The following is a 23,826-nucleotide window of genomic DNA, read 5'->3' as shown; positions in this document are numbered from 1 at the left end:
TATATATATATATGTAAAGTAAGCATTGTGCTTGCTATTACGGCCAGCCGTAACGTCAGCAGCCGGAAATAGACTCCTCTTAGTTGCCACAAGTATGCCAAACAGATGGATGCTGCCGATATTGTAGGCCAGAACATAGTGCTACTTCTGCGGGGCCTATCCCGGAACATTTGGGGTTCATCCAGTTGTGGAACCAGTTCCGTTATCAACAAACACTTCTTCATAGAGCGTTTGCTGTCTGCTTCACTTACGGCAATGCCGTTTATTGCTCACCGTTGTTCATTTTAAGAATAGAGATCGATGCCATCAAGATGGTCGCCATTAAAAACGAAGGTGGACTGCCTTTGTGAAACATTAGAGGAGTAGCAATCTACACGTTTGACGTGAGAGACAGCATTGCGTAACTGTTCGCGTTGGCCGTCCACGTTTTCAAAACCGCGGTAGCAATAACAACAATGAAAAATTATGGTAGGGCAATACTTATTCGGATCCAATTTCTACCCACGAGTGTGCGCACCTTCAAGTGATGAGTCATCTTTTTCTTTCTCTCAGTCGGACAGAGGGTAAGGAAAATGTCGAGGCGGGAGGCGTTTCCGAGGGAAGAGTACGCTTTGTTTAGTAAGTGAGAACTATAAATATGTTGATGTGGATATATGTTGTAGGTAAAAGGGTAAAGTGCATTGGTTTGTTGTGTTAATGCAGCGCTTCGCCACTTAACGATGTACAGTCTGCACCACATAGTTGTGGAACAGCTCAGATCGGTTATTTTGACATCCTTTTCGGATAGTGACGTACTCGGTATTGTCCTCAAAAGAGTGACTTGTAAGATAGCGTCCTATTCAGGTCGCCAGCAGTGCCGAAAGAGCCTTTGCTTTAAATACCTTTTCTGACCACAGAAAACCACATAGAGTAACAACTGCATAAATTTATAGGATAATCGAGTTAGTTCAATTAAAAAATGGTGATCAATTCATTCTTCAACCAGACAAAGCGTCAACAAGCAGTATAACAGATAAAGTGTCATCAGGACCATCGCTACACATATTAGGGAACCGATCCCAATTCTGTCTTCTTTTGAGCTTCTGCAACCGTATGGCTGATGCGGCTTGTCGTACCACGACCTACTTTAATGACCATTATGCCTGAGGGTCAGTCACATGCGCCTATGTCCAGATCTGTTACCAGCAAAGTTTACTACTGAATCATTGCAGAGTATTCGCGGTCGAAGCTATCATACGTTCTTCTTATCACCCACTCGGGTCGGTCGCATCCGGTGAACTCCCATCTACTTTTGTGACAGACTGGCTTACATTGAATTTGCATCCACTATAACCCGATCTCAGATGCGTTTCACGCTAAAGATATTTTTTTAAAAAAGACGAGATTCTAATGGCTCATAAGGATATAACGTGGTATCATTAAAACTAAAAAGCATTTAACAGCTATTAAATGCTTTTGGTCAAGCGCGTATACGCCGAAAGATTCTCTTTACAAATGGGTGCTACATCGCATTTCCTTAACCATGTTTTGTGATTTTGATACATTTTTTGAACATGTGATGCCGAAGAAATTATTTCCTTTACTAATTTTTCCTTTTACCTTGTGACTGCTGATACATCGCAAATTCCCTTAGCCGCCGCTTTTCCAGGAAATCTGCAGTTCTTTATAATAAGCATTTATAATAAGAGATTAGCTTTTACAGTTAATGTATTGTATATAGATTCATGGCAAGTGTGCATCACGTAGGTTTCCAGACTAGCCTGCAAAAAAAACCTGAAAGATCGCTAAGCTAAAACTTTGAGAGTAAATCTTTAGATATGCAGGAGTTCGAGTCTGTATGTTTCGGACCATCATGACTTTGTACCAGATTTATAATCCGTACACGAAAATAAACAAGTGCCGCTCGTGCGGCATATTATTGACAAAATCATAACCCGCATGATTTATATGCGTCACGAATTGATCAATATTTATATTGTGTTTTCCTTCTTACGTCTTATCGTAGTTGCTACGGTCCTACATGCATTATATTGCGTTCACCGGCTACATTTGAATAGATAGGGTAAACTTGAACTTTACCAATGATCGAAATAAAACCATTTTCATGATTTTTCAACTGATAACAGTATGAATAGTACACAATTACTCATACTGTTATCAGCTGAGCGCCATTTTTCATCAAGTGGCAGTGATTCACTTATACAAAAAGGCGGTCGTAAATAGGGAATCAATATGTTCGAACTGTATTATTAGATCCTGTCAGAGACGCCTACTGGAATATCTCAGGTGTCAAAAAAAGAATCCACGCTTGATCAAAATGAACGACTATCGAATATTCAAACATTTATTTATCTGATTTATTTCAAACAAAATCATATAAATTGCCTCCGAAAGAAATAACTGTTGCATTCAGAGCTCTTTTTATGGCATTATGCAGGCTGTTCACATAGCGGTCACGCAACCCTGACTAATGTTTGCCTAATTTCGAAATATTTGCGGGTGAAGCTCGAAAAAATATATCCGACTACATCTTAAAAAGTTCTATAAATAAGCACGGGAACGATCAACGGTTCTTCCTCTCTTTCGGACAGCTTCAAGTGACCTGAAAGTCGTCACTGCGACCTTCTCGCGTACCCCTGTTACTGACAATAAGGAGCTTCAAATCCCGACAAAACGTCTTGACACTGTACGACACTCTCGCGCACACCTCGCACTCAAGTCAGACAAATGGTTAGGAAAATTTAGCGGTAGAACAAGGGGGGTATAACGGTGTGAGGGATATGCGTGCACTCTTTCGAGTAGGGAGGAGGCCAGTGGTCGCAGCGTTTCCTTGTTCTTTCTTATTTCATCACGGATGGGCCCTCTGACTCACTCACATTCAGCCATTAAACTATATGCCATCCGAATAGTCGTTTCTCGTGCGGTGCGAAGAGGTACCAAAATCAGCACCGGCGCTAGTGCTCCAAGCGCGCTCCAAGGACCGGTGTGCGTGCGGAACAGACGGAGAGAAGACCAGATAGACTTAGAGACCAGTCACAGGAGTGAGTAATCTCTGAGTAAGCCAGCTCCTAACAGCTTCAGTGAGTGGTTGTCAAACCGCTAGCAGAAATGGCGACGCAGCCGCTACTTTCGGCGGCTACAATAGCTCAGCTACAACCTCCGTGTCTCGTGGCTCTCCCTTCGCCTGAACCCCTCTCCAGGGTCCCTTAACTCCGCCCCAAAATCCCCTCTTTCAGAATCGCTGGAGGCAGCGTTTCAGTCGCAGCTCTGAGCGCGGTAAAAATGCTGCGCGGAGACTGCGAGCGCTACTTATGGGGTCGGGACACCGTTGAGCTGTCTTGTCATGAACTGAGCCCCCTGAAGTGGACGCGCGGGCTTCTTTTAGGTGTGGGTGTATCTCATGCAGTTCCAATTAATTCAGACAGAGGAGCTATTTTTTTTAGCAATTTATAGATGTTTTATACGGCGCGGCGCCCACAGTAAACACGATCAGGATGAGGTTATTATGGATAACGCTAGCAAAAGTAAAATGCCAGGAAGCTATTCGTAAACATTGCAGTAGTTAATTTAGCGTACTTCGAACGTACGTATGTAAGGTAATAGTCGAACGATTTAAAAAGGGACAAAAGGTTTAACTATGAAGATAATAGGATTCGAACCATGTACCTTAGATGCAACAGGTCGATGTTCAACTACATTATTTATAATTCAAACCCTAATACACATATGGCGCTCTCTTCATGACACGAACGTAATGGGGGACCGTAACATTTTTCGTTACAAATTAATAAAAATAGGGCAGCGCTTATCTTAAACGCCATACGAATACGCCACATGAATAAATACGTATAAGGTTTAGTAGTCTTGTCCAGTGTATTTGAAAACCATGGATAAATAATGACCATGTGTGTACGCAAGGATTACATGTACATCACTATGATGACAATCCGGCCCAGGGATGAATCACTCGGTTAGTTCAGTCAAACTCAGAGTTGCGACCAGATGCTTGAATAGATTCAACCGAGCTGCTTCTTTGCCCAGGCAATCCTAACACCACGAATAGCTTGTGCGAGTATATGATTCATCGGAGACATAATGCTTCTGAATTACTACTATTTTGCGATGCTTGATTGTTATGACGTGGTAGCTCGGGGTCAACCGGGAACAAATTGTCATGTTGAAGATTCCCAGTGATTTGCGCATAAAGCCTACCTATATCCAGTATAGATCCACTGGGTATATATACTTGGCTCCATCGGCTAATGTAACACTGACGAAAATGATAACTTTCATAAAACACACATAATTTCCCAGAGACGGCGTAAATTGTAGCAAAGATGATTGTCTAACAGCCGGATAGATGCGCCAGTTTAAAAGGGACACCAATATGGCTTGAGAATTTTGTCGGAGAGCCGGTCGCTCGTGCTGAGGAATCCGTTCCTATATATGACGAATCATATATAACGCAACGACTTCGTGATACCTCACCAGATTCACTCACTCAGGGTAGAACGACAATTGTAAAAGAGGCAGAATAAGATTTGGCCGGAACCTTAGACGTATCATACTATTACTTATTTCATTACTATTATAAGAGAAATCAGTTTACAGTGGACCTACCATAGCTGATTTGGCTTGGCCGCAATTATGAATTCGTTTAAGCAGTCAACATACCAGGTGATTGTCAAGATGAGCCATGTAAACAACAAAACGAACATGTATACGCTTTGTAATTTGACTTCGTATCTTTTATAGTCTCTTCACTATCAGTAGGTGAACTATTTTCCGTCCTTGAAACAGCCTAAAACGAATTTTCCGTGGACGGTCCAATTCGTTTTTAACCCTTGAACGTGTAATTCATCGGCGAAGGGTGTGAGAGCTATACATAAACTAAAACGATCACAGCTTCTTCACTTCTCAATTCAGTTTTCAATGATCAAAAAAGGCGACACGATACTAGATAAAAACAATAATAGTAGTTCGCGTGTGACTGCCCCAGTTTGGTTTTCTTTAGCTGACCAGTTTTCCTTTCCTCGCTAGCCCGAAAAGTAGCTTACGTCGTAGCTTAACTAGCTAACAACGATTTAACATCGAAGTCACCTATTCACGGCGCTTGTTAACCTACTGAGACCCTACAGAGTGTTTTATTGGATTCTAAAGCATTAGGAGTCGCTATGATCATTGCGATGATCTCATGGCCGAATTTACCGTTCAAGGCTATACCTATATTCCAACTAATAGTAATGGCAACCTCGACAATTTTTCCACTAAGCGGATGTTTATACATACACATGTACACGCACACAGCGTGCATAGTCGCGCACACACAGTTTTAGCGATACTCTGCTTTTGTTTCTTCCTGCGGTGCCTCAGCTAAAAGCCTGTATGAGTGTGTGCAGGGTATGAACGCGAAGTGTTGAGGACAAATTGATTTGGGAGCAGCACTCTCGGCTATAGGTAAGTGACTCATACTTGAGCAGTCGGAAATGGCCATGACCGAGTTGGCTGATGGTATATGTATATATATCAGAATTACTCATCTGCGTACCGTGCTATGGCACATCAACCGTGCACAAGTATTTTGTACTAGGCCAAGCTTTTGACAGTATGCTTACCTTAGGCCGTTCTAAGGTCATTCTAAACAAAAAAAAACGACTAAAAATAAGCATCCTCTCTTTAGTTCATGCATGCTCAGCTAGGCTGATGTTTAAGTTTTTTTTTCTGCGTGCTTATCTTGCCATCTCCATCTAGTAGCTTGACATCTTTGTCAAGTTTCTATGCCTTCCGTTTTTTTTATCTAGCAATATCATTTTTCTTCCAGCTGGTAAGCGCTTGCCTGCTTTCTGTGAAACAGCTGATCCGCCGTTGACATACTATGAAGAAGCAGAAAGCTAGGGACCTTTTCTGTTGGTGCGAACAGACGTCATCACTATGAGTCGTTCCCTAAGACTAATGCCACATAGACAACCCAATGACCGATTAGTGTTTACCGCTTTTGGTTGGATCAAACTTAAACTGACTCACTGCCAGCTTATGTTATCTCTACAGAGCAGTGAGGTATTACTATCTTCCTGCAACAACTTGAGAATAGCCTAACGCGTTATAGTCCGAGGTCCTCTATGCGCTGCGCACTGCATACACGTCGCGCACTGTTCTTGCAACCCAACCGCAGGCCGCGGGTCGTTGTTGAGCAGAATGAGTAGCTCCGGCCTCCGCTTGACGACCCGCTCTCGATGTTATTCGCAAAAGAGACAGACGCAGGGGGTCAAGTGGTCGCTGCCAGGTCCGCGCAAGGTAACGAACGCTACCCGAAGCTCTCACTGTTCGATACCTTTAGCGTCTGTCAGACGTTTGGTGACAGGACCATTAAAATTGGACAGTGATCTTTCACTCCGCGTACTGTTTCCGAGAGGGGGCTCAGCCTTTGCTCTTGTCCTGCAGCTTCTTAGTGCAGGCTCGTACTATTTGTGCAAAGTCCTTGGTTGCAACAAAGAAAAACAACAGCGTGCTAATGACTCGCGAATGAAGAAAAAGCAAAAATTACGCCATATTCTTACATAGCATTTTCCATTCAGGGACATGATAGAGATGGGTCAATGAATGATTTCGCTCTATTCTACTACGAGGCTATGAAATGAATTGAATTTTGCTATCCCGCGAATTTCCTTGCACTACAAACACAGTAGAACAGACAGTTACTACTTATAGTAATAGCATTTTATATTAGTGATGTTTTATCTGCGTGCGTCCCCTTTGGGAAGAACGAACGTCTCCGCAGTTAGACCACCGCATGTGTCGAAAATTGAGGTTAAATCAGCGATTTCTTTTGCTCTCTGGCTGATGCGAAACACCGAAGTGAGGCCGAAAAAGCATTACAATGATTAAGCTATTTGCTACCGGCTATCACGGCATGATCGTGATTGAACATCATCGTTCTAACAGACTTAACAGATGGAAATCTACTCGGTAACTGCATCAGTGCTATGTATCCGTTGCGGATCTTGAACGAGGAAGCAACTCAAACGCCTATCTGTCAACATAAACTATCATCATCATCATCATCGCAACAACAGCGGCAGTATACTAAACAACAAAAGCTCATGGACAACAAATGATTAGTACCGTAGTAGGATGGATGACTGAACCCACTTCGCCTCCACTGCCGCTGCCATTTACGCGGCGCCCTCTTACACTTACAGCCACTGCAGCTACTGTTCATGGCCATCGTAGGCAGCGGCGGTGTAGCGACAAAAACTACTACCGCTACCGGCTGAGTATAACCACGGCAGACCGCTCGATTGGACTGCACGGCGGAGCATGTGCACGTACCGGGATGTGGGAAGGGGCAGGTGCGTGTTAGAATTGACATCGATCAGCTAGCTACAAGAAGCAGAACAAGCAAAAGACAAGCCGGAAAGAGCGCATGAAGACCTTGTATTTATCGGCTGTGGTATGCAGACTGAAAAACGCGATCACTTCTTTTGGTTGTTAGAAGCACAAGCACGTTGTGCCCCGCACCTCGTCTTCGGCCACCTTCGACTAGTAATTTGTGTCAATATAGCAAAATGTCACATGATTAATCTGCCCTCTTGACTACTGGTGGCAACGCGGACAATCGTATCGAATCAAAGTAATTCTAGCCATTAATATTATGCGATAGTGCACGGAAATACGAGTAAATCCTAGAAAGCATAGCACGATCGGAGAATAAAAAAAGGTTCAATACTGAAAAAGAAGAGATACGAATGTTAGAAATCGGTTGAGTCATGTAATTAGTAATATATGTTCAAGCACAAAACGAACAACGCGCTGCACTCACAACAGAGAGGCTCCACATAAGGGCCCATTAACATACGGCCACGATTGCGATTCTAACGGATTTTGACAAATGGAAACGATTCGGCCGATGTGGGCATTATTTGAAAATTGCGCCGTAGCAATGTCATGTGGCGCTTCGGTAGAGGTGCTGCCTTCATCGAGCAGGCACCCTGATCATCTCACGCGTTCCAGGGTAAGCGGACCACCGTTTAGTTGGCTGATAGATTGCAACAAACGCAATATAAAGAGGGCGGGCGCGGCCGTTAGGCCAAAAGGCGCTGGTGACCTGCCGCTTCTATAGCAATTCTTTGGTTCAGCGGCTCGTGATGCGTCTACGTCGAAAGATCAACACCACGCTCTAGAAGATCTGTTCTGTCCATACCCGCCATTCACCGGCGTGATCACATCGAGATCCTTTGATTTGGTAATTGTCTCTCAATTGCGAGTGAAGCAATTTCAATTTGAGCTAGATAAAGCGAAGTATTATTAAACGATAACAATAACGACAACGAAGCAGTTGCCGCTACTGGGGGGAAACCAAGGATGGAGATTCGGCAATAGCGGTAACGAACGTCTAAATGCTTCCTAGATGACGTTGGAAGTTTTTACCGTGGGATGGCAGTTCGCCATCCAGTGACAAATCTCTGTTACTGGGGCTGCTAGCATTTAACGGCATTTATTTTTCTGTTCCATTTTATCGCGTTTCATGTTATTGCCCTACCTATTTTTCTAGTGGTCACTATCACCGCCACAGTAGCTAGGTCATCCGCAGATGTTACAGACGTCTATTTATCTACCTGCATATATTTGTTGCGGTAGTCGTTGCAGCTGCTGCGTACTTTTAGAGTAACAGAACGGTCGCCAAAGTAATGAACGGGTTTGCGTAACAGAACGCGCCCTCCTTGGCACGAAGCACTGTTGATAAAGCACCGATGTTTCCATCAGCCGCAGAATCTGCACGAGAAGCAGATCCGATGATGAGGGCTGCATTCGAATTAGCAGGTTGGTAGTAATCTGTTCGTTTGCTAGTGAACTCAGTCAGCGAAACTTGCTGAGAAGCTTTTTTATAGCTTCGTTTAGTAGCCTTCCTAGACGAAGAAACAAACAAACAAACACACACACACACAGGCAAAACGATACCACTTTCCATTTTCGAGCGATAGAGTAGAGTGACATTGGTGAGACAGTAAAATCCAATGTATCCACGAACGTCAATCGCAAATCGTAAGCGTAGATCGACTTGCATTCACCCTCGCATAATCCTATAATTACAAACACACGCACACATAGCCCGCAACTATAACGTAAATGATCTAAAAACGATTGTGATCGTTTCAGTTGAAACGTCTTTACTTGTTGACAAGCCAGTAGCGGTCAAGATGGTCGCTGCTATCGTCGTATAATAATAATATAGCAGCTCATCTATTTGAGCTATTGCCAAGTGTTGTGTGTTTGTTACATTCAGTTTATGTATTTGTCTATGAATTACGAAACAAGTCCATTGTGACTTCTGCCGTCGCTGAGAAACGCTTAGTATATATGGAACCGTATACGTTTCTGTTATGAAAGTTGGCTAGCAAGGAGTACAGAATTATCTCTGTCCTTAGACAGATTACTTGAGGAGAGAAAAAAAACGACGTATCATTCCCTCTTTCTGTCGTGCTACGGTATTATCATACTATATAGTGATCGGCCGACAGACTGCCCGCTTGGATCTAATTACTGTGAATCATGTTACATCACAACGAAACGTTAAATAGTATGAACGCGTATACGTTATAGAAGAAACAATTTATTACTATTAAAATTATTATAAGGGTTAAGTGTTCCGAAGTCGAACGCACATATAAGTCTCTGGCTTCGGGGGAAAGGGCTAAGCACGTGCATAACATGATACCAATGTAGGGCGTGCCTCGTTCTACGCACGCAGGTTATGGCACTCGTACTTGTGATAATAGTTCAGACTTTGCTTGAACAACAGCCCGCACTATCTTGTTCAACATGTAGCATTTAGCCAAATATTAATGCCAGAAGTGGGATTATGTTTTAGGGTGAAAACAAATGAACAACGAAAATTGAAAAGCAAACTGGTACCGTTTGAACTTGAAGTTTATAAGTCACGTAGAAATACTCACTCGCGACGCTCGCAACCATTTCTATTCGCAGCCAACCAACGCGGAGACGAGCGACCTCTATCGGAGCGATTCGTAACACAGTAAGACCCCCTCGGCGTATATATATATAGATGGCTTTTTCTCTCCAAGAACGTCAGTAGCTGTCGCTACGAAAATGACCGATTAAATTCGGCATGCTCTGCTGTGAACGAAGAGGCATAAAGTCGGAAAGGCTTGAGCAAAGGCAAGGTAAAGCCGCAATTTTTGAATGTACGATATGGGTAGGAGTTAACGAGTATACTCGCATTCATTTCAACGTAGATCATCTATCTACCGATCTCTTTTTACCAGCTGTACTATGCATTGTCTGCTGAAAGCTAAATATAGTTTTGTGGATGAGCTCAGACCACTCTGGTAGTACTGAAACGGCGGAAATACGAGATAGTATAGCATTCGTGTTTCAGATGACAAGACGTGTCTCATTATGTCAGCAAACAGCAGGACTCTAGTTAGTAGGAGAAAAAAATCGAGCGTTATAGCTGTTTCCTTCTAACGAGTCAACTGGAGGCGTTAAGCATTGCTCGTTTATCGTAGAGAGAACCTCAGAGAATACTGGCTTTCGTTGACAGCTATGGATAAAAAGGAGCTTCGTTGGCCCCGAGTGGCTGGCTAGGAAGTGCGTGATGTCTGTTTGTACTACTATTTAGATGGCTGTTGCTATCGGAATGCTCCACACCTTATTTGAAAATTCTTGCCATTGAAACGTAATGCGTATACGAGCTGTTACGTCGTATCGGGTTTGGCATAAGCGCGTTTATTAGGCCACTAGTTAGATTTTGAAAGGCCGATTGGCGGCCATTAGGATCATTATTATTCTTATGCTATGTGTAACCTCATTTCCGTATTGCCCGCCATTGCATCTGATCCCAAGGAGTTCGGGATCTATCGAGGCGTAAATAGGATTAGTAAAGCGTTACATAAATTTAAGAAATACGCAATTGCAAACTGTGTCAGTACACCCGGGTTAAGCATAGAATATGATTTCCAGAAACACGTATGACTTGGAATGCAAGCTGATCACCTATGACTGAATGCTAAGAGAAAAGAACATTGTGTAGTGCTTACCATTCCAGATTGAATATGCCAACAGAAATGGTATTCTGCTAAAATAGGATCTAAAAGAGCTGAACAAGGAAACCAATGAATCCCGGTCGAATCCAGATATGATGTAACGTATTTGATAAGGTTTTTCCAAGCTCTGAGCAATTTAGTTTGATACTTGAAAAAAAGGATAGTGTTTCATGTCCTAGCTAATTTTTACGTATAAACCTGCAATATCATTGATTTGCGCCACCTATAGAGATAAAAACATCAAAATTATTTCACATTTATACTGACCTGTGAGGCGCATAAACTATATCGAAGAGCCAATATGGCTTATATGTGCGGTGCTTATATAGACCGTCGGGGGGATGTTTGGGATGGCGCAAAATTTTTGACTGAGGCTCCCGGAGAAACGATTGACGCCCAGCCATTAAATCACTGATATATGTGTGTGATGAAGTAAACGAAGTGTAACAAAATGACTCATGCGAAAGAATCAACGATTTTATAAACTATACAACTATACAATAACTACCCAAGATACCGTGAATACCCTAGATGACACTTCGATTGAATGAGGTGTGTAGCCTTTGAATATATGTTTGCTTTTCAGCTAAAATCTCCTAAAGGAAAAACGTTGTCCTAATATCTGGTGGCTCCATTCACCTCCAACGAAACGTCGGTGGCACGACGCCAACACCACATATATAAGAAATGAATCTATAACTGAAAGTATTTATGACTTTTGTAGTGATCCTGGAAATAAATCTAGACTCCTTTCGTCGTTTAATATTCGGATTTCGAAGTTTTACGCTCTTATGAGAATATAAACACATTGTGTTTCTGTTCTTGTTAAGCTAACGTGTCGGACGTACGAGGGGATTAAACGTCAGCGACTGCCATTTGACCTGGCAGTTGCTCCTGTAATATTATGTATCCACTCGTATGTATCAGTTTCAGTATGAACAAGCTGTCAAATTAGCTAGTGCCGCCTTACGGATAAGGCTATCTGAGCAGACATGTATTGGCAAGCGGGACCGAGCTATTATTGAACATGTTTTCAACACAACCGAAGCTTTGTCCCACATAACCATCTATGTGGTCAATATCAGTAGAAGGATCAATACATAATACCTATAACATTCCTGCATCAGAGCGGCTTCTTCAATGTGCCTCTAAAACGGTTGAGCGTGTTGTGGCAAGACAGCGCTACAAGCGCCTTTACGTCACTTTTTCAAGTTTCGCTACCACTGCAATTTCATAACCTTAAACATTAGGCCCTTGATTAAGTCATGCTGATAAGCCTTCGTGTACCATCGAAAAATACAGCATTAAACCCTGTTTCATGTCGACATAGAACATGAAGTGGCCAAAACGGGACCATGTTTCTTCAAGTGTTTTATGACCCAGTCTGAAACAGCGTCCAGCAATGATTTACTTGGCTTTTTCGTAACTTGACGCCCCCCTCTTCGTTGACTTGTTATCGGCGTTGTTTCGCAAATTCCATTGCGCTTGCCGTCATTCCCAGAAAATGCCACTGTATTCTGGTAACCTTCGACAGTGCTGAGAAATCACTAGGTAAGTATTAGGGCCGAATACGATAGATAAATGTAAAATTAAGAAGTCGTCAAAAGTTGGGCTTCTTTTCTCGCCTTGGCGGCAATGGTGGGGTTGAAGTGAATTCTTCAAACGTCGGTTAATTAGCAGTTGTTAATCGAGTCAACGAGCTAGACTTATTGGAACTTGCCGATAAGGTAGTCTGGGGAACTTGCCGATAAGGTAGTCTGGCGCTGGAAAGCGCTTGCGCGGGTCGTGTGGATATTTAAAACTAGGCTGATACATACTAGTGTACATAAGTAACTTTCGCTTAAGGTGGTGTACGGCATGCATGACCCCAGCCGACCATGTGCTATAATTGAGACCGATGTTTGCCAGTGGTCGAATGGGTCCATCTGTGGGCGCGGCTATCGATACCTCCAGTTGCTCATGACGTTATCAGCGTCGTGAAAGTTGTTTAGGGACCGAGCAATCTCAATTCAAGTCGAGCCATTGCTATTCGGTTGACAAGTGGATTATGCGCTTCGTCAGCGTGCCTCTGTAGAAATCACTCCTTGTGAGCAGAATCAGGCAAGCTGGGAAATCATGGGACAGATGGCGTCTCTGGTTATTCGTTAGCTCGAGGTTTATTAGGTAAAAAGCCAAACTAACATTCTTTAAACAAGCCGAACATCAGTGCCAGTGGCCTAACGTCGTCAATGCGACCTGCAATCACAAGGGCGATCTTTTCACGCGTCTGCTCATTCAGTTCACCTCGAAGGAATCAGCGAGTATCTTTATATACACGAGATGCGGAAGTCTGGCCTCTACGATTGTGTTGGCCCATATATCAAACGTTCTTCTGTGTACTTTAGAATTAGGGGAAGCGTCTACGGAATGAGTGTCCTTTGATTTTATAGCCTGAACACCTAAAGGTTGCCAACACCGAAAAGGTTTAGGGTCAACGAATGGATCGTAAAGTAAACATTTTCAACCACATCATGTGTTTCAGCTAAACACATGATGTGGTTGAAAATGTTTACTTTTTCTGTTTGCAAATAATATTGGCCACGACGAGGGCAACCAACAGATTACAAATGCGTCATCATGGAATATTCTGCATGGGATGTCGAAACATCAATACACTGTTGTTTTACATTGCATATCGACACAGAGTACCTAATGCGGGAATAGACGGTCGTGCAAGAAGGCAGATAGTTACCGCTGATTGCGATAACTGTTGCCAATCACCAACAGCGTTGCAATGCCTGGTATCAGCTCAATGGGTAACATGTTTGGCTGGGACACTTAGAAATGCATAATACTTTTCGGAGACCGGGTATAGACAATTTCTTAAATTTACGTACGTCATATCTGTCATCCTAAATATAATTTGGCTTATGTTTTATTTGGTATAAGCAAAATATTGCCGGAAAGAATTAGTAACAAAAAGATAACACCTCGTTTTTCTATCGGAAAAGCTCCAACTATATGTGCGCTATAACTCGTTTGTTAAGTAAACTATTAATATGGAGTTAAACTTGACAATGTTCGGGCAGAGAAATTTTCTCACAGTTTTAGGTATGGAACTAACCAGAGCTAAAATTACTCAGGAAAGGCATTTGTTGGAGCATCCCGTTTGATAAAAGGTTTTACCGAAGGGAATATGAAGATACACTCTTTTAGAATTTATGGACATTTTATTGAATTCATTTAAAGTTAGTGTCATATTTTTCAGCAGTACTTAAAAGTTCTACGCACTGCGCAAAGGTTATTTTACTGCCATAACCTCAAGCTCGGTGGTAAACATAAAAACCTACAAGAGGCCGTCTTGTAAGTAATTATGCGACTTAACCAAATGGGGAAAATGAAAAAGAATCAATATGTGTGTAACTATTTGCCATTGCGTATACGTAGACTTAAAAAGCTACTACGATTTTCAACTCAGCCTAGGACCGCACTGTTGTGTTTCAAAATTGTGCTTATGTTTGCCACATTGCGCTATTGTATCTTGCATGCATCGCATTACATGATTGTTCAGCTGCCTGCTATGGACATTGTCGCACCGGCGACAAAGCAGACATGCTGCTTCTGACGAAGTGAGAAAGCAATGAGGTAAGATGGACAAGGGGGGACTCAGCAGATAGCCAAACAGACCCAGGCTGTTGAGGTCGAGTCTACCACAACTCAAGCCCCAATCCCTTCCCCCCATTCTATATACATGCGCCAGGAATCGGTCTACCCACCCAATTCGAAGGAGACTCTTACGAATCTTAGTCATCAGGCCCCACCCCCTTTTTCGTCCAAGTACCTCGACATAGCGTTGGCGTGGTAAGGGGCACAGGGCACACACACACATGCGCAGGCACATATGTAGGTATGTATACACACTTCCTCATCGTTTGTTAGCGCAGCTAGTGGCAGCGATGAATGAGCATTGCCTACCACCGTGGTGGGGCCCTTCCTTTGCCTCTTCCGTAAGGTAAGCCCCTGGAGCTAATGCAGCAGGAGCAGCACCAAGAGTAGTACTGGGTCAGGGAGACAGGGGAACCAGTCACTCCCTCATAGGGAAAATGGGACACAGTCAGAGTGGAAAAATGTTAGGAAGATAGAGGGGCAAAACTTAATATCATTCTTCCTGGCTTCGCTGCCCTTTCAAATACTCTTCTTACCACCATTACGCTAGTCACCGCTCACAACCATATCCGCATGGCGACACAACCATCGACATACATATCCACTATCGCGGTGGCACTAGGCTTGGCGCCCACACGGGGGCCAGGTGACTCACGCAGAGGTAACCCACAAGAAGTTGATGGAGAGACGCGGCTACATTACCCCTTACTCCCTTATGCTCCGCGAATCCTCGAATCTCTCTCAGTCTTTGGGCAGGAGAGGCATGGGTTCATATTGAGTGAATGAAACAACTGCAAAACTTTAGTTGATGAAGAACCAGGCTGTTAGCTTCGAAAAGGAGCTTGGCCGGCGACGCTGTTGTGTGATCGGATATCGTCAATGACAAACAAGTCAAACATAATCAGTAGAAATCTGGATAAACTTGACCTCCGTGAGAAGCAGTTCTGTGCGTATTTACCATTACTTACAATTAAAGACACCCCTCAGCTGGATCTCGATTACGCTTATACAACTTACTCTGAATTAGCCTTTATGACTATGCACTAAGAAGTGCTCAAAATACGATCTCCAGGTGATGACGAAACGCAAATGATTGCCTCAGACATTTTTTTTGTTTAAGAAATATCGGCTTAAAGGCGTTTCTACGACAAAAGCAATGATTTTTAGTTTCAATTTTTATATTCACTACGAGTGCACCTACGCGTTTAAGACGAATGTTCTGAAATTTGCTGCCCGTAAGCAGTTCTCAAAGTGTCTGCTAGAATTGACCTAAAAGTTACTGAAGTTGTATTAACTACAGTCTTGGAGACACACAATGCTATTATAGTACTATAATGTTTACGTACAAGCTGTGTGCTTTCCTGCCTAGGGCCGTGCATTTGGCTTGCACCTAAAAGCTTGTCTCAGTGTAAACACATGCGCAACATAGGCATTACTCGCTCGAATTCATTTTAGCGATCAGCGATTGTAGCGGCCACTCAGTTTCTAAATCACTGTGAAAAACGTTTTCATATCAGATCCTGTATCCGGCTCAGAATTATAATATTGAGTAACTCGTTTTTAAACATGTCAGTTTACCATAAGAGCATACGTGGAAGTACTGTTGGTTTAGTAACTACTGAGTATTATGACATCAAATTTGACAACATTCAGTGAAAACCGTGGTGACGTGTACTCGAATACAGGACAGGAATTAAAACAAGGTTATTCTTTTCCTTATATACAATAAAACAAGGTAGGCACGCAGCAAAATTAGCATTTATGGACCCACTTTTACTTAAAAGTGAACCTATAAGGTGCTCCCTTCTCTCGTGTGTAGTGCAACAGAGAAGCAAAGCATGTGCCACATTGAAAGTATCGCCACATACGTTGAACGCTACGTCAGTAAGAATGTCAGTTTTTTAGGCGGCTGTTTCTCGCCAAAGACTGTGAAAGACCTTGCCATCGACGCCCAAGGCCGCTCGACGTACATTGCTATATCAACACATTATTTTTAATTCCTGGGAAAATGTATACAACCAGGAACGATTAAGAGGAATGCCCAATGATTAATGAACGACGTATTTCTAACGATATGACCATTACTATCAGCAACCCATTTAAGTCAACAAATTACACTGATATAGCTCATCCAAGCTGTTTAATGAGTAATTCTTTCGAATTATTCCAAAAAAAAAGGTGAATGTCTACATACAAAGTCTATTTTCAAATAAACGGCAAACTGCATTTTGTTTGAACCCAATTCAGTAACGACGCAGTTACCTTCTACAGGGAATACTTAGCCTAGCACTAAGCTAAGCATATTTGTATAGTTAGTGCTACTTACAAAGTAGCTTAAGTTGGTTAAGAATCTTCTATCGGGAATGCGTGCCTATAACTAATCTTGCTTCACGGATGAGTGAGACTGGTTCAAATCACTGTCCGACCACGACCGAGCTGCCTCTGAGGTGTTCTGAAAGAGTTTAGCCTTGGCCTGATTTTCTCTGCAAAAGACTATTACCGTCGTAGCAACAGCACATAGCAACGCGTACGTCTTGCTCATTGGCCATGAAAAACATGGACTTGTGAAGTCAAGTGAAAATCTTCGCGAAGTGTTTTACCAATATGCACGAAAGTGTTGAATGTGTTTGAACTGAAAACCTCGACCGTAAAGCTTGGCAGATAGTATTTCGGTCGAGTTCGCATACTACAGTTTCCTGTTGATGGCAGCTAATAGTAATGAGATCTACCCATGAGGGACACCAGCTTAGAGACTACAAACCATACTATAATTAGATAACATGTCTTTGCGAAATACTCACACACACCAAACGAGCAACGTATGAAAAGCCAGAAATTCAAAATACTTAGCGGACATGTAAATCCTAATGAGAAAAGATGACTCATGAAGTTTGCTGACACTAGTAGATGGCTCGAAGGCCATCTTGAAGAAAAAAGCGATAGCACTACGTACGTGATAAAACATTTGCTAAGATATTCATAGTTGAGCCTATATAGACTTAATATACTTAACGTGTTTAAATCAATGTGGGAAAGCTACGATTCCTGAAAATTGAACGAGAACTACAGGAACAAACTATTAAGTAGGTAATAGGTTTTCATGTATATTTTTTATTTAGTTCTTTTTAATTCTATAGTGGATTTAGTGAGACGCTACTTTTGGACCCTTACTATGTATGTCGAGGTTAAGTAACTGTAAATACAACATTTTGCCTCAAGTCTGTTCTAGATTTGTGCCATGTCCATTGCTAAATTTGTTGTAAAATTGAATTTTTTCCTCTACTTTGACCATTCACGGCAGGACTCACACGGATTGGCATTTGTTGCTGTGCCATAATGTTCACTTCTACTCGATGATGTTAGTAGCAATGAGGGTTATTTTTTTAAATGGACAAAGAGAAATTCCCGAGCGAGTTCAAATGATACAAGTTAATTTATTGTCAACGGAAGTGCCCTATCTAGGCGATGCGAGTCATTTATAAAAGTCAAAACTATTCGGAATCAGTCTTTATGTTATTTCGTAAATAGTAAATGTGCGTATCTTTATGCCGGAAAGTAAGATTGTATGAATGATTTCATCACCACGTCATACATGAGAGGCATACGTCACACAAATTCATACATGCGGATGATAAGGTTTCAACAGTTGTGTAAAGAAATCTTGATAAACGAACAGTGACACTAGTAAAATGGACCTTTAAATCTACGTGCGGTTCATTTTCGTTGTCTATTGCTTCTCGTTTTTGTACTCATTCTGCAAATCCAAGCATAGTATATTACGTCCGCACAAAAGCAAGTTATATAGGGAAACGTTGATGGTAAGGAAAAGAGCTTAAACGATCAGTGTTGACGACCATGATAACCGTTGTAAAGGCGGCGATTTAGTGTTCGGCACGCGACAAAACGCTATACAATAAATCAACCAGGGCTATGCAGTATGGAATTTAATATTATTTACGTTATGTGTATCATTGGCAGTGTGAGAGACCGTTTTTAGGAGACCTAAGCGTCTAGACCAGAGTATGAGAGTCAGTCTGCCTAGACTAGACGCTTCCACACTGGCGTAGTCCGTATCAATGCGGATGAGTAGCTTCTAGGTGCTGGTCAGCAAAAGGTAGCTAGCTGCGACTCCGATCAATATCACAGGTCAGTAGTACATGTACCACGCGTCGTGCAAATGATGGAAATGACAAACGGAGCTTTCGGTAACCGCCGGCATTTGTGCATGCACGTATGCGATATTTAGAACTCGCAGTGGCAAAAGCAGGCCAACCAACAATTACTAGGATCGCCCATGACCTTTAGCTAGTGGGAGGTACATGCTCGCAGCTTTGTCGCGGCTTAAACAAAAGCCTACTCGATAATGTTTGAAAACATCTATAATTACAAGATTATGGAATATGTAGTATTTTTAGTAAAAATTCGCCGATATTGCTATGTGTAAATATTCGCCAGGCGCACGACCACTTCGTGTGGAACCTTCTTTTTTGTCAGATTAGTGAAAACGAACCGGCGTTTTTCAAATACCTTCTCTCCGTGTACCCATTCAATGTTTATTTACTTCTATTATCATCGAATAGCACGCACTCTCGTCCTCCTAAACGAATCCGTTGAAATTTTGTTCTACGTCGAACAGGACTATCTCGAGTTCCGGCTTCAAAGAAGGATATTTCAGGTGAATAAAAGGCATTCTTGACACCTGTTCAATCTCATCTTGTGTCTGATTCTCATGGTGTCGAATCAATCCAAGACAGCTGCGTCAGGAATAGCGAGCGCGTTAATTCTACGTAAAAGACTTGCTAGATTCAAAAACGGCATTGTGGAGCTGAAGATAAACATCACCCTATCCACCACATCATGCCACTGAGTAGCTCAGATGGCAAACAATTCATTATTAATTGACTAACATGATGGGCTAGCTATAGTTATGCATCTCAAGTCTATGGTATTTAATTAAAACTAAAGAGGGTCTCAAGAACTAGCTGGATTAATTTTTCAACACTAGACCTGAAAATATCTGACTGGACAGAATAAATTAATTGGGTGGCAAATGGAAGAAAGTCAAAGGGTAACGGCAAATGAATACTGAATGTTTTTTCACCAGAACAGTGTTTAACTTATATTATAAGTTAAACACTGTTCTGGTTGGTGGAAAAACTGCCATTATTTTTTGACCAACTTAATGTATAACAATAATTCACTTTTACAGTACATTCGAGTTTTTACAATGGCAAAAATTAATAATAGAAATGGCGAAGCTGATCATACGATAAAATTCAGAAAAACCAGCTACTGAGCAATTTCCATGCGTAGTTCTAGCTTATTTATTACATACGTCGCATAAACGGTAAGTAAGATCGCCAAATTGCATTATAGTAATGCTCAGTCCTATCATAGCTTAGACACAAGTAGCTGTTGCAGGAAAATTTCCAAGGGGGCAACTGCAACGTATCATAATAACTAACATCGACAAAACATTTACTTGCATACGGTAAGCGAACGTCAAGCATTAGAGAGCACTCAAAAATGCTGACGCTCTGTTCTTATGGTGACGACTTTTTGAATGAGTTTGATCGGTATGTATGCACTGGACATTGTAATACACAAACACATGTTCGTACGAAGACGTCACTCCCTGAGATCGTCAGCAGATCTGACACGAAAATCGAATTTACACTGACCAATGCACGGACCTTAGAACTGAAGCGGTACATCTACAGATTATGATTCGCCTGCCGAATAGACGACGAACCTACGCCAGTACTCATGGTATAAAGCTCGACTGCATTAGATGGGTATTTTCGCATGTACTCTGCCTCTTAAGTGCGATACAAATGCACAGGTGTACACCTCAACGCCAGATTCTATGTTTGTATGCGCAATAGATCATGTACAATGCAATCACCAAGTGTTATGCACATAACTGGACCCTTTTTTGGTATTCAATGCGTATATCCTACATAGCAAAAATATATCAGAGTGCGAATGTAGGCTCTTGAACTAACGTAATTTATACATATATAACATTAGATATTGCATCACAGCCTTGTCAGTACAGTGTACATATTATGAATTAATTCGGTTACTTTTTAGCTACTTAACAACAACTACAAAAATATCACGTGTATCGTATGACGAATTATACGATCTGTAATTTAACTAAACAGTCGTGCAATTATTTTGCTTTTTTTTTTATTGCACGGGCCGGTGCCGAGGATCTTTCATGCGGAATCTTTTCATTTCTCCGATTCTGTTCAGTTCAGTCATGTTCATACGTTTCGATGAGAATTTTAAAACACGGCGTGTAATAGTAAATTGTTGATGAAATTTGAATTTGTTCTAATATTACTACCATCCCGCTATAGGCCCTCGTATGAAAATTTGAGGATTTGATACTTTCCTTGAGTATATTAAATAATGAGTACTATTTAGTACTAGCACTAGGCATTGGACCCTACTAGGTAGTCACTTTATTTCGCCGTAATCCCCCAAATGTGTATCTTATGTGCTCATATCAAACATCCATTGCACATTTTTCCTCGCAGTTACTGAACTATGACTATATTTACTCCACGATCTAAATTTAACCTCTGTCAACAAACGCATCGCTGTTCCGTATATATATATATATATATACCGCTGCGAGAAAATCCGACGAACCTTTCAACCCGACAAAACTTATTCATTCAAGTTTTCCACTAGGTGTTAAAGTTTTCTGGTAGGTACTCCAGTCTCGTAGAAACTTAACGGTGTGAAAACAGCTTGAATTTACTGTAGTAGAAATTAGCTCAGAAGGAAGAATTTTTTTAGTCTTGAAAATCATCTCTAAGTTTTTATTCCTTGAATGTCACAACGCTGCGAAAATTCATCGAAGGTTGGTGCAGACAGTAGACAAAGAGGCCTTAAGTGAAAACACAGTACGTGAATAATACAAAATAAATAAAGAACAGAGACTGGAGTGCTAAACACCAGCAAAAATATAACAATGTCGGGACCCGAAAAACAAGAACGCATTATCGCAAACTAGGAGGCTTCTCACAAAAACGCATATTAGAGTTTGAAGGGCTCTATTGGCCAAAAATGCCATTTCACTTGTAGCATAATACAGAATTATAATCCAAACATCGGAAATATGGAAACGGGGTGAAAAGTAGGTTTTTCGTGTATTAACTCCAGACTAGTGAGAAATGCATGTGGTGTATTCTACGTGCATTTCCAATGCAAGATCCGCCTGGGGCATATGCTAGCCACAAACGAGGCACGTTTCATTCTCTACCACCAGCCGGAGAAAAGCCAGGCGAAAGAACGGCGTCACACTGGAAAGAAGTCGGCTCCGTGGTGGTGTCGAGTAGATTCTAAGTGAGGTGACGATAGTACCCTCAATGAACATCAGGGGCATCCGCTACCATAAGATATTCGGTGAAAATGAAACAAGAAAGGCAGCCTGCTACCTAGAGTTCTTAAGAGGCTCTTGGATCGTTAGCACGATAATAGCAGACAATGCACATGGTCTGATTACTTGACGATAACGGCAGGCCTCATTGCCATACCTCAATTATTTCCTGGATTGAGAAAAGGAAGCTCCAACATCGGCTTCAATCCACCTATTCTCTATCTGAATCCGTGCAATTACAAAGCTTCTTATGCCTTAAAAACATGTTCCACTATTGATCCATAGATAGAGAAATTATATACACAAACACGAATAATAGGTATATAACTATTCAGAAGCCATCAGAGCGCTGGGACAAGTATATACAAAATAAAGGAGAATACCTCTACCACGTAATGAAAAATCATCATTTTTCAGCCCAACTTGTTGAAAAGCTCTGCAACTTCCAAGGTCCGCCGGATTTGCTTGAAACAGCCTAATATATCACTGTCTTAACTATAGCCGGGTGAACGGACAGCCCAAATAGCAATCGGTTTAGTTTAGTGACGGATGCTTCTATAGAGATCTAGTACGACATCGGCGATACCTTCACGAACAAGATCATTACGTACCCATCGTCACAATGGAAGAAAGCGCTAGAGACAGACAAACTGGCGGAATGACTAAATTACGCTGGAGTAGGCACTAAGGAATCGCAGCAATGCCGAATGATTATCGTAGAACTAATCAGACGGCCATTACGCTAAGCCAACAAACCACCGAACCTAAAAGGCCAGTACTAACATCGAGGTTATCAGTAAGTATCACTGGCGCCATGGCCGATTGGCTGTAACACTGTGTTGTTTAATAGTATTCTAGATAGATATATGTATCTGTACATTAATAAATCTTGGTGATTGGCTGGCTGGTTGCGCTGATAGAGTACTACCCACAGCTAGACCCCTTCTCAAGCTAAGCGCACGCTGGTTTGCCCGCCCTGGGCGCCACGGACTGCGCTGTATTAGCGGTGACGACGGCGACGGCAGTGGCAACGCTGTAATGGTACTGAGTGGCCTATCTGTCTGCCTGTTTGTCTGTCGATGTGAGCGAGCGAGCAAATCGGCTGTGTAAGTTTATGTGCGTATTTACCGCCGTATCTGTTCTATGCGAAAGCAGTGGCGACGGTGGTGGCGGCGGCGGCGGCAGCCGCTCGACGATGACTCATCGGGTTACCACCGCAGTCGCCGCTGGGTCTGTTGTCGGATGGCCGGCTAGTCAGCCATCCTTACGATTTCCCCTTACTGCCCTGGTGGGCAGCAGAGTAAGCCCCGCTGTAGCAGCAGCAGCAGTAATAGGTAAAAGCCCCTTTTCCTGTAGGCCTCAGAAAAGCGACACATAAAATTGGCGCATCAGCAGCAGTGGAGGCGCCAAAGACAAACCTGCCCACTTAAAGCATTATCTATAATATATCTCTGAATGAACGGTGCGTCAACTTAAGACAGTCGTCGCCTATTCATCGGTAGCCAGCTGGGTGTAGCAAAACGAAAAATTTATCTATGCTGTACAACAACAAATGTCACAATTCCTTTTATTGACTGCTATCGCAGTACAATAGTGTACTGTCTTTACTGATGTTTATTCACATCTGAAGACAATATTAGCGTACGACACAGGTTTTTCTGCGTTGTCGACGAAACTACAGAACAACTAATTATTAACCAAACAGACCAGGACTGTTAGCAGCGG

The 23,826-nt window shown here is 42.2% G+C and overlaps 1 protein-coding gene across 2 annotated transcripts in view; it reads right to left on the bottom strand.

Moving 5' to 3' along the window:
• Positions 1-23,826, bottom strand: part of LOC111252234 (uncharacterized) — a 62,509-nt gene that overhangs the window by 32,272 nt on the left and 6,411 nt on the right. The window contains exon 1 of one of the 2 annotated variants that reach the window (XM_086992976.1): positions 8,616-8,636. The exons of the other annotated variant lie outside the window; for it this stretch is intronic. Coding sequence (XP_086849102.1) covers positions 8,616-8,621 — 6 coding nt within the window. The 5' untranslated portion in view covers positions 8,622-8,636. Of the gene's footprint in view, positions 1-8,615; positions 8,637-23,826 lie in introns of those variants that run through there. 2 annotated transcript variants of the gene reach the window in all.

This window comes from Varroa destructor, unplaced genomic scaffold (assembly GCF_002443255.2).
Source record: "Varroa destructor unplaced genomic scaffold, Vdes_3.0 BEIS01000006.1, whole genome shotgun sequence".
In the NCBI taxonomy this organism is placed as follows: Eukaryota; Metazoa; Arthropoda; class Arachnida; order Mesostigmata; family Varroidae; genus Varroa; species Varroa destructor.
This window is presented reverse-complemented; position numbering and strand designations above follow the sequence as displayed.